We start from the raw sequence: 16,842 nt of genomic DNA, 5'->3' as shown, positions 1-16,842 counted from the left end.
CATGTCAGCACAAAAGTGTTGACTACTCGACTTGTGATACCCTCGAGGAAATAAATCTCCACCAACAGTGGCATCGACCCAGTGTTAGTAAATAAACTTATAATAGATACCAGGACTAAATTTTGTATATACGCCAGACGCGCGTTTCGTCTACAAAAGACTCATCAGTGACGCTCGAATCCATAAAAAGTTAAAATTGCCAAAAAAGTACAAAGTTGAAGAGCATTGAGGACCAAAATTCGTAAAAGTTACTGGCAAGATAATCTATGCCTGAGGTAGAAAAGCCTTAGTATTTCAAAATTACCAAATTTTGTAAAACTGTTAATTTATAACATTAACCATACCAATGATAATTCATGTCAGCACAAAGTGCTGACTACTGGGCTGGTGATACCCTCGGGGAAATAAATCTTCACAAGCAGTGACATGTGACACTGCTATTGATGTGTAACGCTTTCAAACGGAAAATTATCCGACAGCATTCCCGAATCAACTTAACAGTTTATTTCACTTCGGACTATCAGTACAACGCAGACTTAACTTTAAATATGAATGATTAAAAGTCAATTTGTTTTTTTTCTCTGAAATACTTAAATTTGCCAAAAAAAAAAAAAAATGTATGGGCAAAGATGAGGTAATTTGGCGAAAACAATACACTCCTCATTAAAAACATCAAATAAACTGTAATGACTTATTACAATATGTATATTCAATGTTCGCATTTATCTTACCTTCTATACATTTTAGGAATATGATTTGTTAAAAGCAACCGTATATATTCTAGATTAGGTTATAAGGCGGGGCTTATATCAATACACAGTTAGTAGTGGTGTTACGTCCCTTCATTAAAACATGTTGTTAAAGGTTTCAACAGACGATGCAATTGATGATGAAAGATTGAAACAATTCATAAAACACATTTAAAGCTTACGAGTTTAATTGTTGGCATTTGTTTTTGTAAAGACCAATGAAGTAAGTCCCTAATACTAATGGTAAGGAAGCGTTGATCACTTGTATAAGCTACTAGACTAAATTACCACATGTTAAGATAGCCGGTAAGATACACTCGTTACATAGTGTGCTAGTGACGTAATACGTTATATGGAGTTCTTAAATTCCATATTGGGATTCTAGTTTCGCTCTCATCCAATATGGAATTTTCTGACCCCAAATATATCGTATAAGGTCATCAGCACACTATTTAACTAATGATATTTTATTGTCATTTAGAAAATGAGAAAGTTATTACTCTTAAATAAACTCACATAGATACCAGGACTAAATTTAGTACATACTTATTTACAGACTTTTAAATGTTTTGTATGTGATTTGGTTAGGGATGTATCTCATACCACATCTTTTTATTTTTATCTTGTAAAGTACAATATTAGTTTTTCATATACATAGATCGTTATTCAAGGTAAAATATAGTATCTTCTGATTCAAAATAAATTATTTGAAGTTATAAGAGAAAAATCACGTTGTAAAATCGTATCAAAATCAGAACAAACGTAGGAATTGAATACATATAGTGCTCAAATGTTTTATGTTTAACAAGGTATCCAATGTTTTACATGGAACTGTTCCGAATATACTTTTTTAATTTTCAATTTGTGAACGCAAAAATTTACATAATAGAAAATACCTAATGTATTTTCTGTTGCTGTTCTGCCTGAAAACAAAATATTCAAGTTAATTAAAAACCAATTGTTTAAAGAACAATTGAAGGTCTTTCCACCAATAAGGATCTATTTTGATATGAAAATATTAAAATTCAGTTGAAAATGTCAGTTCCTATGGCTAAATGATATATAAATATGAATTTCAAGCAAAGGTCAAAATCTAGAACGTCCAATTAACCTATGACCTTGACCACAATTTCAAGGTCATAAACCAAGGATTCCCAATTAAAAGACCCTAGGTCTGTATTATGTATGGTTCATGAGTAATATCACTTTACGCATAATTCTAAATATAACAGGGGCAAAAATCCCATTTATTCTCCTCCCACCCTTCCAATCAAAATTTATAAGTTACGACATGTCGCAACTAACAATTTAGTAAAAATAATTTGTTGAAATCTTATAAGGTTAATGAAAAAGAGTGAAAATAAGCCAAAATCAAAATTTAGAATTTGACCTTGACCTTTGACCTTGACCTAATTTTCATTTTTTTGGACCAAGGATCTTAAATCAAAAGACCATAAGCCTTTACTTTATAATGATAATGAGATATATTACCATACAACTAATATAAGATATAAAAGGGGGGAAAGTCGCATCAAATGTTTACGTACCCTTTTAACTAAAATTAACGTGTTACGCCATGTCGTAACATACATTTTGTGAAAATATTCAATTGATATCTTATATAATTTCTGAAAATAAGAGATAACAAGCCAAAATCATATTTTTGAACATGACCTTGACCTTTGACCTTGACCTCATTTCATTTTTTTGGACCAAGGACCTCAAATTAAAAGACCCTAGGCCTCTATCACTAATGGTTTTCCAGTAACAAATTTATTTCATTTATTTCATTACAAAAGGGGAAATAACTCTCATATGGGGTCTTCGTAAAGCTTCGGTGAAAATAAAGCGTAACATCCTGAGAATATAACGAGCAATTTGGAAAAATAAATTTGTCGCTTTCTTTTACGGTTGCGGAGGAGATCTGATAACAAGAAAAACAGTGTTTGGGGAGATAACTCTTACAAAGAAAAGTGTTCGGTTAAACAGGGTCAGTTTCAAAAGCGTATAGACTGAATGATATCATATACAATAAACTAAGCAACATCTTTTGAAACATTCTACACCGCAAGAAAAAAATTAGGCGGAAGAAAAAAAAAAATAATCAGAACAAATTCAATAGGTCTTTCCACAAGAAAGGTGGAAAGGCCTAATTAGTTGGCAAGACCAAAACAGAGGTCAGTATTACTGTTCACATATGAATGATCAACATCAAAACTAAATAAATGTTTTATGATGAATATAATAATTGCAACTGATTACCGTTTAGGTAAACTTACGACAGATCAATGCACGTTAAATTCATCTGATACTAACAACAATTATTATCTTATTTTTTCGTGACATCATAACTTTCTAACTACTGTTACATACCACACATAATTTCATCACTATTATCTGTACAATCGTTATCACCATCACACTGCCAGTTTTTGTGGATACAGCGTCCATTTCTACACTGAAAGTATGTGGATTGACATCGACCTCCTGTAAACAATCAGACTTACATATTTTAAAACGTATTGTATATAAACTGAAAATTCAGATTTTGCTTTTGAGTAATGTGTTTTATATCTTTGTATATTTTTAAGTGCAAATTTGAATTCAATATAATCCATATTCGTGTTGAGGATTTGGAACTCCGATTATGATATAAAGGGTAATTTCTTTCTAACACAAACGATGCAAACGGCTAAGCGCGCACATTGTGTGATCATTTCTTTCAATCATACGTTTGCAACGTTTACATAACTTTTGACAAACTATGTAATCGATAAAAATGCGTCTGCAGTTTGTCGTTTGATGTTTGTTAATACAAACACTACATTTGTTTCTTACTTCAACCTGATTTAACGAAGTATTTGTTTCTACGTTTGTAAAAGTCTGTTTACCAACAATATGTGCATGCGTTATTGAAAGTTCAACCAGGATCAGTAAAGACTTATTAAACGACGTATATGTTCCTACGTTTGTAGCGTTTAGAAAACAAGAATAAACGCGACACAACCTGTACCAAACTTTGGTAAGAAAGAAATGACCATTGAATCAAAAAAGGTTATGGTCAAATATTGTGAAATTTATTGGATTGAACTTTAAAATAAAATATGAGAATGTGAATTTCATCATAAGCTTTAGAAGTATCAAAAGAAAAAGGTGTCACTGAATTTTATTTTTCTTTCCAAAAGTAGAAAAGGAAATTTCATTTTCAATCCAGTTTAGAATAAATACTGTAAGAGTTATCTCTTCCTAAATGGCTAAGTTTAAAAGTGATTATAAAAAAGGAATGTATGGTATTTGTTTATACATTCTGAATTATGCAGAAAATCAATTATGTTTCTGTATTAAAAAAAAAAAATTATTGCACATCCATAAATATGTCTTAACATTTGCAAATTTTGGCAACGAACTAGGCGTATTGTGTACTGCTATTGCAAATATAGAATAACCATACATTGTCTGGAAATGTACATGTTATTTGAACAAGGCTTTGGCTTGAAAGTGAAAGAAGTGATTTGCAAAAATTAAAGTAGGGTAGGGGTTAGAGGAAGGCAAGACATTTTTCGGGACGTCGGAATCGGGTGTTTGCAAACTCGGGATTATGATATTGGTGTTTACGGGATCCGGGAATATATGTAAAACAATTCAAACGAGAAAACTAACGGCCTTGTTTATGTAAAAAAAATGAACGAAAAACAAATATGTAACACATAAACAAACGACAACCACTGAATTACAGGCTCTTGTCTTAGTCTGTCTTAGTCATTTATACAAGATTCATATCCTACCATTGGCATGTTAATAATGCTCTCAAAAGTAAAAGCACTGATGAATTATCCTGGAAGCATATTTTATTTGACTAATAATGGTCTATATATAAGAAGTTACATTTATTTCATGTTTGAAGCGGTGCAAATTTTAAATATAATTTGACTTTTACCAAAAGATGCACTGAAGCAAAGGAGAAGAATAATTGTGGTCTGAGGCCAGAAACACGAAAGTAATTGAATTTAACAGAAAGGAAATAAATATTGGACTTTGGAAAACGGGCTTTTGATACCTTTTATAAAATTCTCCATACATGATATCATTAACAAAAAAAAACATCCTACAACAGTACACAAGCTGAATATGCCCGCGATTTCGCGGGTGTATTCTTATTATTTATCAAATTCGGAAGAATAGACCTGGACGATACTTATTCAATAAGCTGAATCTAAAGTAATATGAGAAAGATCACTTCTAATTTGATTTTCCCCGCATGGCTTTCGATTCAATTCCGTATTAACCACAGCCAATTATTTTGATGTCTAATGTTATCACGAGTATTTCACAACTGATCTGCTACAAGATTTTGCATGATGATTGTGTCAATTTTTGGATATCTCATTATTCCTCTTAAATTAAATGAACCAATTGATCGTCAATAGATAAAGCCAACAGTAGCATATATAGGGTGAAAAAGGGGAACATTAAGAATATAACTAAATTTAGTATATTTCACAGATTTTCACAAATATTAAGTTTTATAAATATTTAATGAAGATTGATAGAATCCTGGGCCTTATATATGATGACTCAGCATAAATTCACAGTTTACAGTATGCAAAGTTTACTTAAAGTCCTGGATACAAAATTATTTCATAATATTTGCATATTTGTAAGTTTAATTATTAAGAAGTGCTTCTATTTACTCTTCACAGTCATTGAAACTTATTGATCCTTCCTGTTTATTATTTATGGAGTATTTGTGTCCTTTCGATAACCCAAAAGTAAGCCGCAACACCTAAATCTGATTTTTTGTCACCATGGCATAATAAATACAAGCTAGAAAAACAAAAATATCTCATGAAAACTTACAATAGTGTGTTCTATCCTAGAAATGTACTAGATATTCCAAATTGCTACAAACAGCAGATTTATTTAGGAAATTTGAGGCCCCAGGGGCCAAAAACATAGAAAAATGCCTACCTTCTGGGTCATAAAACAAATAATTTAACTTTTAAAGGCTATGATTTTATGATTTTAAAGTTCTTGGTATAAAAAACAATAACTATGCTTGGAAGTTATGCAAAAATCAGATGTTGGCAGTCGTCCCTACAACATTTTAAGTGAATTTATATCTCAGACTGGTATCTGCATACATACAACTATTGCACTTGGCTTTGTTTGAATACTTCCAGTATATATAGTAGCTAAATTGTGTTAGATATATGGTTACAGATGATACTGGTGTGACAAGAATTCTAAATTGACCATTTGAGGCAGAAAATGTGTTCTTTAATTGACAAATAGGCATACAGTAAGATGTGGAATGGATACAGAGGCTGGATTGGATACTTTATATAATCTTGAATGTTGTAATGATTGATTGCTAAACATTACCTTTATAATATTCTGATATGCTTTCAATATGTTATCAAAACAGTTTTTAACAGGTTCTAGGCATTTTTAATCAGAAAATATGCAAATAGGGTAAGGTGGCAATAATTAAAGTCTTGTTTTTAAATTCTTTAAAATATTGAAACAGGGGAGGGGGTATAAAATGTAAAGTAAAGAAAAACTTAGAGTATACATAGTGATTTCTTTGAGACTATAATTCTGATAAATGAGTATTAATGTGAGAAAAACTGATTTTAGAAAGTTTTCTATTTGAATAAATGTCTGTATAGGTTGCACTTTGTAAATACAAACACGCCTCTTTTGGGGAGTAAGTGAATATTCATAGAAAATTGATTTTGTGAACATACTGATTCCCAGTTATGCTATCTGTGTTCCATATGGCAGAGACAGAACTTGGGAATGTTACCAGTAAATAAACACGTGCATATTGTTTACATTGAAATATGTGGTAGGGGTAGTTAAGAAAATTAGTGTAAGTTTAAACTCTGAGAAATTCAGGTCATATAAACGTTGAAAATATGCCGCACAGCCCTATATTTTGACCTTTGAAAAAAATTGTGGTGCAAATGAACTTGCAATTCTAGTATCAGATTTTTTTTAAAACTTAATAGTAAAAGTGGTACAGTTTATGCCGTAAAGGGATTTCCTATGGGAAATTGCATTGTCAATATTTACAGAAATTCAACCTATAGGCGAGTGATATGATAGCCAAATTTACATTTTTAATGCGCCTACCTTACACATGGCTAAACTATATATCACTGTAAAGCTAAGAATGTGTACTTTCTAAATATCCCGGTCGTCAAAAGAAATTATGGTGCATCTTTTTTTAAATCGAGGTCAAAGGTCATGGATGCAATTTCAATTCACAGATACCTCCAGTTGAAAAATCGAGTCAAAACAAATGCAAAAACGAAACAATTTTATAGGAATGCTGTATTACTGTTAGGAACAAATATTTCTATCATAGTATTAATTAATTTTGGTTGATTTAAACGGTAACGCATGTTACGTAAAAGAGGAACGAAAGATGCCAAAGGGACAGTCAAACTCATAAATCCAAAACAAACTTACAACGCCATGGCTAAAAATGAAAAGACAAACAGAAAAACAATAGTACACGTCACACAACATAGAAAAATAAAGAATAAACAACACGAACCCCACCAAAAACTAGGGGTGATCTCAGTTGCTCCGGCAAGGTAAGCAGATCCTGCTCCACATGCGGCACCCGTCGTGTTGCTTATATGATTACAAATCCGGTAAAAAGTCTAATTAGGTAGGTCAAATTCATGAAAGGGAAGGGGATTGTAGTTGCGACGTAAGGAACATATCCGATATCATTTGTGAAACGGTTATTCCATAACGGTCAACCAACTCGTGATGGCGTCCGTAAAATTTACGAAGGGATGGTTTCAACTACACCATTTGGAACTCTTGGTTTAATAGCTTCCTTGTGAGCAGTAACCCTCTATCAAGAAAATCATGATAGGAAATGCAAGCACGGGAATATCGTATCAATTGGGAGATATATACCCCGTAACGTACGTAACGTTTTCTCTCGGAGTCTTTGAAAATCAACCATTAAGTCACACAAATGTATCTGTATTCGCCCTTGCATTATCTACATCATATCATTTGATTGCACGTATTCAATTTACAAACATATGGCTCAATATCTTTAATTGTTTTTCCATAGGCGGTAATGGTAACGTTTTTTCCTGTAGCTCAGTCCATATCGTAAACTTGGATAAGTATGATAGCTCCTTTCGAAGCTGTGACATTTTCACATATGTGGTTAAATTTTCGGGGTACGAAGTGAGATTACTTTTTCCGTAAAATAGCAAACCCCGAACATCCTTTTGTGATGCGGCTCCTTGTGGTAAAATATCCCCTTTTAAACACAATAAGTTCTTTGAAAATTTAATACTTTGAACACATTCAATAGCTCCATAGTTTTTACTCATTTATTCTATGTTCCTCTACTTTCCTAATCACCACAAATAATTAAGTTCAGTCATTTGTTAAAAATAGAAACATGTCCAATATCACTACACAGAGATTTTTTCTTTACACGTGACTTTTGAGTTCCTCATTTCAAGGCGCATTAGGCATATTGTCCCATATTGCAATCCATAGTTCTGATTTTTCCAAATATTTTTAAGTGATCTTCATCGGTATGACATTCTGAATAAATTTGTGTATTTTTGTCCATTTCTGAAAAAAGAATAAAGTTGTTTCAGCACTATAAGGCAATGACACTTTTATCGCTATATTTATTTATTTTGAATACAAAGTGTATGCATAATTAATTTCTTACAGTATAACTTCACTAGTCAAAAGAAGGATAAAACATCTGAATGTAACCTTAAATTACAACACACAGACCCTGTTAAAGCATTCAATAAAATTTTCTGGTGCCTAAAAGTGCATTTTGACAGAGAAATTATGCAAAAATTAAGATTTTTAAAAAAACCCACCAAAATACTTAATTATTCTAGCCAGTGGAAACCTGGTGTTTTATACTGTAGAAACCACTATAAACTACTGTAAAAGTCATTTGAATCATATAATCAGAGTGCAATGAAGTGCAAATTTTCAAAACTTGTTCTTTCACATAAGTATATTTGAGAAAAAATGTTTTTTTACATGTATTTCAGTGAAAATCTTTTATCAGTGAGATATCGGCATGAGGTTTTAAAGGAAACATTGTGACATCACACGTAATATGGCGTCATTAAATAACGACATATCAAAATAATGCTAATTATAGTTTGCAGTTTTACATGAGGAACAGTTGCCGCCAGGTTTAACTTGAAATATGGAGTAGAAAAGATCAGTAACCAAGCATTTTAATTTAATGCCAAGACCATAGCAATAGTTTTCATATCAGTATATTTTTAACATACCGACTGTAATTTGAATTGCATTAATACCATAAATAAACAATTTAGAGCTTGCCAAATAAAACAAAATGCTTACCAGTTATTCAGGACCTTTTAAAATCTGTAGTTTGTCATCTCAGGTTGAAAAGTAATGATATGTCTGGAACTGAAATAAGACAAAAAAAATACTCAGGCTGTGTTATTATTTGGTTTAAATACATAAGTATTATTGAGAGAGGAAAAATCAAATTCTTGAACGTTTTACGCAAAGACAGAAAAATGCTTCTCCCTTGTGGCTTATCAACCTTCATTTAAATCTTTTATATTAGAAGCAACGAGTGGTAGCTAACTAGCTTAATAGTTGAAAAGGTGCAGCAATATTGTTTTCAAAAGGTTTGTTGACCCTCTCCCTTATTCACTGAGAAAAGACAATATCTTGTGATTTGCTAGTGTGCATTACAAATAATAATTCATGATTTCTTTAATACATGTACATGTTTGTCTGTTTATTAACTGCATATGATATCTACTGACTGACCATGGGTCAAATTATTGGATATTAAGAGCACATGATGATGATGTATTTCACTTTACTCGTATGAAGTGTGTTATCTCCCTTGATTATCAGTTCTTCCTGTAAACCGGAGTGATAATTATATAACAAAGACTATATTGTGTCATGTTTACTTACAGATAAAACTACTATGTTAGTTCATGCCTTTTTCAATTCATAAACAAATTCCTTTCGGATCTCTCTGGGGTGTAAACAAAGTTAGAATTGTGCCTAAAAAAATTGTTCAGCCCCGTGCCTGTAATGCTTTCTAAAAGCGAAAATTTCATTGAGTATCTGCTGGTATTTATCTATAATGGTTATCTGAAATCATCTAGAATATCTAGGTATAAATAAAAAAATACTTACTATCATTTTCACTATTTCCCCGGGTGTACAAGGTGAAATCATCCATAGATTACTCTGAAAACTTCTGATTTATCTTTCTGTAAATTGGCTCAATATCTTTAATTTTTTTCCATAGGCGGTAATGGTAACGTTTTTTCCTGTAGCTATGTATGATAGCTCGGTTCGATGCTGTGACATTTTCACATATGTGGTTAAATTTTCGAGGTAAGAAGTGAGATTACTTTTTCCGTATACGGCTCTTGTGGTAAAATATCCCTTTTTTAACACAATAAGTTCTTTGAAAATTTAGCACTTTAAACACATTCAGTAGCTCCATAGTTTTTACTCATTTATTCTATGTTCCTCTACTTTCCTAATCACCACAAATAATTAAGTTCAGTCATTTGTTAAAAATAGAAACATGTCCAATATCACTACACAGAGATTTTTACTTTACACGTGACTTTTGATATCCTCATTTCAAGGCGCATTAGGGATGTGTCCCATATATCTGCCAATTTGATATAAATAATCCGAAACAAAATATTTGAAGCAAGGGGGAAATATAACATATGACGTGTTTTTAAAGTCCCATGATGAGCTGAACAATAAAATTGAGGAAGCATATGGTCTCCTGTTAGTTTGAAAGCCTGCCAACCGCTTCAAGATCATACAACCATAGGGCAGACTTTTTTTTATTATTGTAGTTGATGTTGAGTCTTGATCATACCGCAATTTCATTTACATCACTAAATCATATATGATAATAGTACTAACTTACATTACTAAAAGAAGTAAAGTGCTTCTAGTATATTTATATCAACAAATTGGCTAATTTAATATAAAAAATCCCAAGGAAAATATGATCACTCATTGTACGTCAAACTGTGTTTGATTTTACTTTAGTCGGCTGTCTTGTATCTTGAGATATCTAATTAATCAGACTAACTTGACAAATTAGTTGTACTTTTTTAAAATTCCGCTAGTGATGACGTTCGGCTATTTTGGAACTAAGTATTACTTTTTTATATTATGTTTCACCAATTAAAATTGGAGGACAAGGATATCCTAATATTGAACCTTTTATTTGGCTTTCTTTTGTTAAAATCCCGTTAGCGTATAACCTGAATGATCGAAACGTCGGACCAATGGGATGTTGGACCATTTAGGTGTCGCATTATTGCGATATCGTAATATTATAGCTTAATTTTGACATATCATCTCATCATTCTTGTCGGTCAACATATCCGTTCAAAGACAACGTCCCTGGCATTGGCATATATCAGTACAGCAGAGGTATTGTTCAAAGCGGACACAAGATCTACTATACACAGATTAAATTAAAAATTGGGAATGGACATGAGGGATTTGTCAAAGAGACACCAACCTGTTCAAAAAGCAGGCAACGGCCGAAAATTACCTATGGGTCATCAATGCAGTAAGAAACTCCCAAACCAGGAGGCGTTCTTCAGCTAGCCACTAAACAAAAAACTACTAGTTTGAAATGTTAATGGACGTCATACTTTCCTTCGAAATATACTCAAGAAATTAACATAAAAAATCATACAAAACTAAAAAAGGACAGAGGCTCCTGGCTTGGGATAGGCGCAAAATTGCGGCGGGGTTAAACATGTTTTTGGAAATCTCAACCCTCCCCTATACCTATACCAATGCGTGAACAAATCAAATCTTGTAGAAAGTTGGATGACATCATACCGGACCGGTGCATTTGTAATGATTACTAGTAACCTAAATGAGGAGCAAAAACAAATATTTACAGATAATATACGTTCTACTATAGCAATACATCTAAAAACTTTGTCAATAGGAATATTGTACGTTTTATTAACTGACACAGATGAGCTATCATCAAAAAGACAATACAGAAATATTTTTTAAAGCAGTTGGCATAATTTCAATTGAATAATCCAGTGATATTTTTTTAGATAATAGATATTCATCTGATTGGATTAAAACTTTACCCTATATCTGCTTCCGTAAAATACTAGTAGCTGCATAAAGTGCTTGCAACCAGTTTCGCAGTCACTGCTCAGATCTTTAAAATTGACAGACTGTATATCACAGTCATTTTAAACGGGCAATATTCCGTCATTACGGCATAAGACAAAACTATAGAGCTACTGTATACAATATTGGATGTACCTTTGCCTTGTTGAGGCTGTATACATGTAACTATAAATTGACGATATATTTTTTAGTTTTTGTTGAAGCTGATAATATGTTGTGTAGTTTTCTCGGCGGCGATCCTCAGGCAGAAATTAAGCCCGGTTAACTGATCAAGTAAATAAAGTTGTTAACCATAATGCTCCTTTGTATACAGGCACGTGTCGTCATCTTTATTTGTCGAAATGTTAGTAAAAGCTGTTGTATGCTCAGAATTAAATAGCTCTTTACTTTCTGATTTCAAATTTTGTAGCAAATATTAAGCGATGCAAGCTCCATGGTATAAAGATTTAATAATAAAATTACCATGAGCTATTTTGTAAGTCAGATCATTGTAGGAGATATATGTAGTAACGCTCAATACAGCTTGAGTTTGCTCCTGAGATGATACCTTATGAAGTTGTGTAACTTGCTTAAAGGCTTTATACATTTGCAAAATATACAAACAAAAAAGTCAGAATGAGATGTAGATCTACTGCCCTCGTTGATATATGAGAAGAGACTGGTCTGTAGAATTGGTACATGTAGTACAAAGTCTTTTTACAGACAGATAGGTTGTGATTACTTTTTAAATATTTAAAGCAACTCTTATGATATGTTGTATTTTCAAATGGGATGTTTTGATTTTTTTCATATTCATCGACCAGTATTCTGAAACTTCATGTTTTCGTTTTCCCACTGCGGCAAAACAACTGTATCTTCATTTTTAAAAGTGTTTAACTGAATAATTTCTATGTAGTAAATACATGACAGACTATGCATCTGTGTCAATCAATGGAGAGTTTTTGCTTTTTAGCATAGGAAGGGTTTCATTGTGAACTGGACTGTGAAAATTTGACACGACTAGGAAGATTTTCTACAATTTTCCAATACGATTCCTTACTGTAAATTCAGAAATTATTGCGTGCATTTATTATTGCGATTTGGTCATTTTACACTTGAATGCGATTTTAATTTTTACGATTTTGAGAAAAAGTCATGCTTAATTCAGTTAAAACATTACAAAATGCGAGTTTTAATTATTGCGTTTACAACTCAGTCGCATTATTCGCAATAATAAAAACCTCGCAATAATTTCTGAATTTACAGTATTTAGAAAGGGTTGAATTCTACAAAACTCAAAAACTTTGTTTTACTTTGATTTGATCTTAATTTCGGACGATTTTATATATATTTAAGCTACACTGAAGTTAAAGATAGAAATAAAACCGTTTAAATATGATTTATCGTACTCTAATAGCACTATTTAGTACACGGAAATCGACTAATATATTCAGTAAAAAAACGGTAACGAAATAGATAAGGGACTCCGGAAACAATAGTGATTTTACCCAAAATCATAAAATTACAGAAATTCGTGATTTTAAGAAATGTTGAGATAAAGTCTTGATCTTGAATGATAAAAATGATAACTGATAAGTAATTTGGTGTGTTCTAAAACGGATAGAGTTCAAAAACATTTGATAAAAAAATTAATTGTAGATCCGAAAAGGTCAGGCGGACTTACAGTTGTAAATATTGTTCTTCAATATTTAGGAAAATATGTCGTTATTTTATAATTTTCAACAAATTTCTGAAATAAACGTCAATTTAATAAAAACTGCACCGTACGATTCCTTAACTAGACGTCTTTTTCAAATATTACACTCATTTAACACCGCTGTTTGAAAGAAAAAATCGATCGAGAGAATATAAATCCAGGTTAGAAACAAAAAGTGTGGTAAACACATAAACTATAGGAGGAAAACAACAAAACAACAGAAACACAGAATTACAACCCCCCCCCTCCCCCCCCCAAAAAAAAACCCAAGGCAACACACACAGAAACGAACTACAAAATAACAACTGCCATTTTCTTGACTTGGTACAGGACATTTAAATAACAAATGATGGGTTGAACAACAATAAAAATTAACACATTTGAATACATATTGAAACTTGAATAAAAATATAGAGATCATATTTTTTTCTTAAAAATGAACTAACAGTTTCCCTTGTGTTAAATGTTATGTATAGAATAGAAATGTTCTGCTATCAATTTGTTATCAGTAATTGGTAACTCACCTGTAATTGTTGTTTGTGCTGTAGTTAGGTCTGAAAAAATAAACAAAATGGAATTTCCCTTGCGTTACATGTAATGTACAGAATGGAAATGTTCTTGAAAATGCCTGTTCCAAGTCAGGAATATGACAGTTCTTGTCCATTCGTTTTTCATGCGTTTTGTTATTTGATTTTGCCATGTGATTATGGACTTTCCTAATTGATTTTCCTCTGAGTTCAGTATTTTTCTGATTTTTACTTTCTGCTATCAATTTTTAATGAGTTATTGGTAACTCACCTGTAATTGTTGTTTGTGCTGTAGTTAGGTCTGAAAAAATAATTAAAATGGAATTTCCCTTGTGTTACATGTAATGTACAGGATAGAAATGTTCTGCTATCAATTTTTAATCAGTTGTTAGTAACTCAACTGTAATTGTTGTTTGTGCTGTAGTTAGGTCTGAAAAAATAAACAAAATGGAATTTCCCTTGTGTTACATGTAATGTATAGAATAGAAATGTTCTGCTATCAATTTGTAATCAGTAATTGGTAACTCACCTGTAATTGTTGTTAGTGCTGTAATTAGGTCTGAAAAAATAAACAAAATGGAATTTCCCTTGTGTTACAGGTAATGTATAAAATAGAAATGTTCTGCTATCAATTTGTAATCAGTTATTGGTAACTCACCTGTAATTGTTGTTTGTGATGTAGTTAGGTGTGAAAATATAAACAAAATGGAAATTCCCTTGTGTTACATGTAATGTATAGAATAGAAGTGTTCTGCTATCAATTTGTAATCAGTTATTGGTAACTCACCTGTAATTGTTGTTTGTGTTGTAGTTAGGTCTGAAAAAATAAACAAAATGGAATTTCCCTTGTGTTACATGTAATGTATAGAATAGAAATGTTCTGCTATCAATTTGTAATCAGTTATTGGTAACTCACCTGTAATTGTTGTTTGTGATGTAGTCAGGTGTGAAAATATAAACAAAATGGAATTTCCCTTGTGTTACATGTAATGTATAGAATAGAAATGTTCTGCTATCAATTTGTAATCAGTTATTGGTAACTCACCTGTAATTGTTGTTTGTGCTGTAGTAAGGTCTGAAAAAATAATTAAAATGGAATTTCCCTTGTGTTACATGTAATGTATAGAATAGAAATGTTCTGCTATCAATTTGTAATCAGTTATTGGTAACTCATCTGTAATTGTTGTTTGTGATGTAGTTAGGTGTGAAAATATAAACAAAATGGAATTTCCCTTGTGTTACATGTAATGTATAGAATAGAAATGTTCTGCTGTCAATTTGTAATCATTTATTGGTAACTCACCTGTAATTGTTGTTTGTGCTGTAGTTTGGTCTGAAAAAATAAACAAAATGGAATTTCCCTTGTGTTACATGTAATGAATAGAATAGAAATGTTCTGCTATCAATTTGTAATCAGTTATTGGTAACTCACCTGTAATTGTTGTTTGTGATGTAGTTAGGTGTGAAAATATAAACAAAATGGAGTTAGTTTTAATGCAGTTTATATATCAGCGGAGACCTATCTTATAATTGAGTATTATATCTAACATTTTGATAAAATAAAGATTGGGGTTGAACACCAATAAAAGTAACATATTTTGAATGCATATTGAAAATTGGATTAAAATATAGGTATCCCAATTTGTATTAAAATCAAACCAACAGTTTTCCTTGTGTCTCTTTTTAAAATTCGGAATAGAACAATTTCAATCAGTTATTGGTTACTTACCTTTATCGGTTGTTGGTTGTGTAGTTGATGTAGTTGGGACTGAAAATTAAAAAAAAAACGGAGTTATTTCTATTTGAGTTTAAATATCTGAGGAGACCTATCTGTTTTGTCAGTATAATAATCCTGGTACTTTTGATAACTATTTACACCACTGGGTCGATGCCACTGCTGGTGGACGTTTCGTCCCCGAGGGTATCACCAGCCCAGTAGTCAGCACTTCGGTGTTGACATGAATATCAATTATATGGTCATTTTTATAAATTTTCTGTTTACAAAACTTTGAATTTTTCGAAATACTAAGGATTTTCTTACCCCAGGATTAGATTACCTTAGCCGTATTTGGCACAACTTTTTGGAATTTTGGATCCTCAATGCTCTTCAACTTTGTATTTATTTGGCTTTTTAACTATTTTGATCTGAGCGTCACTGATGAGTCTTATGTAGACGAAACGCGCGTCTGGCGTATAAAATTATAATCCTGGTACTTTTGATAACTATTTACACCACTGGGTCGATGCCACTGCTGGTGGACGTTTCGTCCCCGAGGGTATCACCAGCCCAGTAGTCAGCACTTCGGTGTTGACATGAATATCAATTATATGGTCATTTTTATAAATTTTCTGTTTACAAAACTTTGAATTTTTCGAAATACTAAGGATTTTCTTACCCCAGGAGTAGATTACCTTAGCCGTATTTGGCACAACTTTTTGGAATTTTGGATCCTCAATGCTCTTCAACTTTGTATTTATTTGGCTTTTTAACTATTTTGATCTGAGCGTCACTGATGAGTCTTATGTAGACGAAACGCGCGTCTGGCGTATAAAATTATAATCCTGGTACTTTTGATAACTAATTATACCTAAATATAATTAACACAAATCTTTACCCTCAAAGGCATATGGTTACGTTAACATTATTTGACGTAGAATC

The 16,842-nt window shown here is 31.9% G+C and overlaps 1 protein-coding gene across 1 annotated transcript in view; it reads right to left on the bottom strand.

Annotated features, from left to right (window-relative positions):
• The window catches only part of LOC134718108 (ZP domain-containing protein-like), a 49,457-nt gene that overhangs the window by 16,406 nt on the left and 16,209 nt on the right, over positions 1–16,842 (bottom strand). Inside the window, exons 2-8 of the mRNA XM_063580601.1 lie at positions 15,913–15,951; positions 15,487–15,516; positions 15,229–15,258; positions 14,713–14,742; positions 14,181–14,210; positions 3,123–3,236; positions 1,646–1,672 (exon numbers count right to left, since the gene is read on the bottom strand). Coding sequence (XP_063436671.1) covers positions 1,646–1,672; positions 3,123–3,236; positions 14,181–14,210; positions 14,713–14,742; positions 15,229–15,258; positions 15,487–15,516; positions 15,913–15,951 — 300 coding nt within the window. The remainder of the gene's footprint in view (positions 1–1,645; positions 1,673–3,122; positions 3,237–14,180; positions 14,211–14,712; positions 14,743–15,228; positions 15,259–15,486; positions 15,517–15,912; positions 15,952–16,842) is intronic.

Source organism: Mytilus trossulus, chromosome 5 (assembly GCF_036588685.1).
Source record: "Mytilus trossulus isolate FHL-02 chromosome 5, PNRI_Mtr1.1.1.hap1, whole genome shotgun sequence".
NCBI classification, from domain to species: domain Eukaryota; kingdom Metazoa; phylum Mollusca; class Bivalvia; order Mytilida; family Mytilidae; genus Mytilus; species Mytilus trossulus.
The sequence above is the reverse complement of the archived record's forward strand: the minus strand, read 5'-3'. Positions and strand labels throughout refer to the sequence as shown.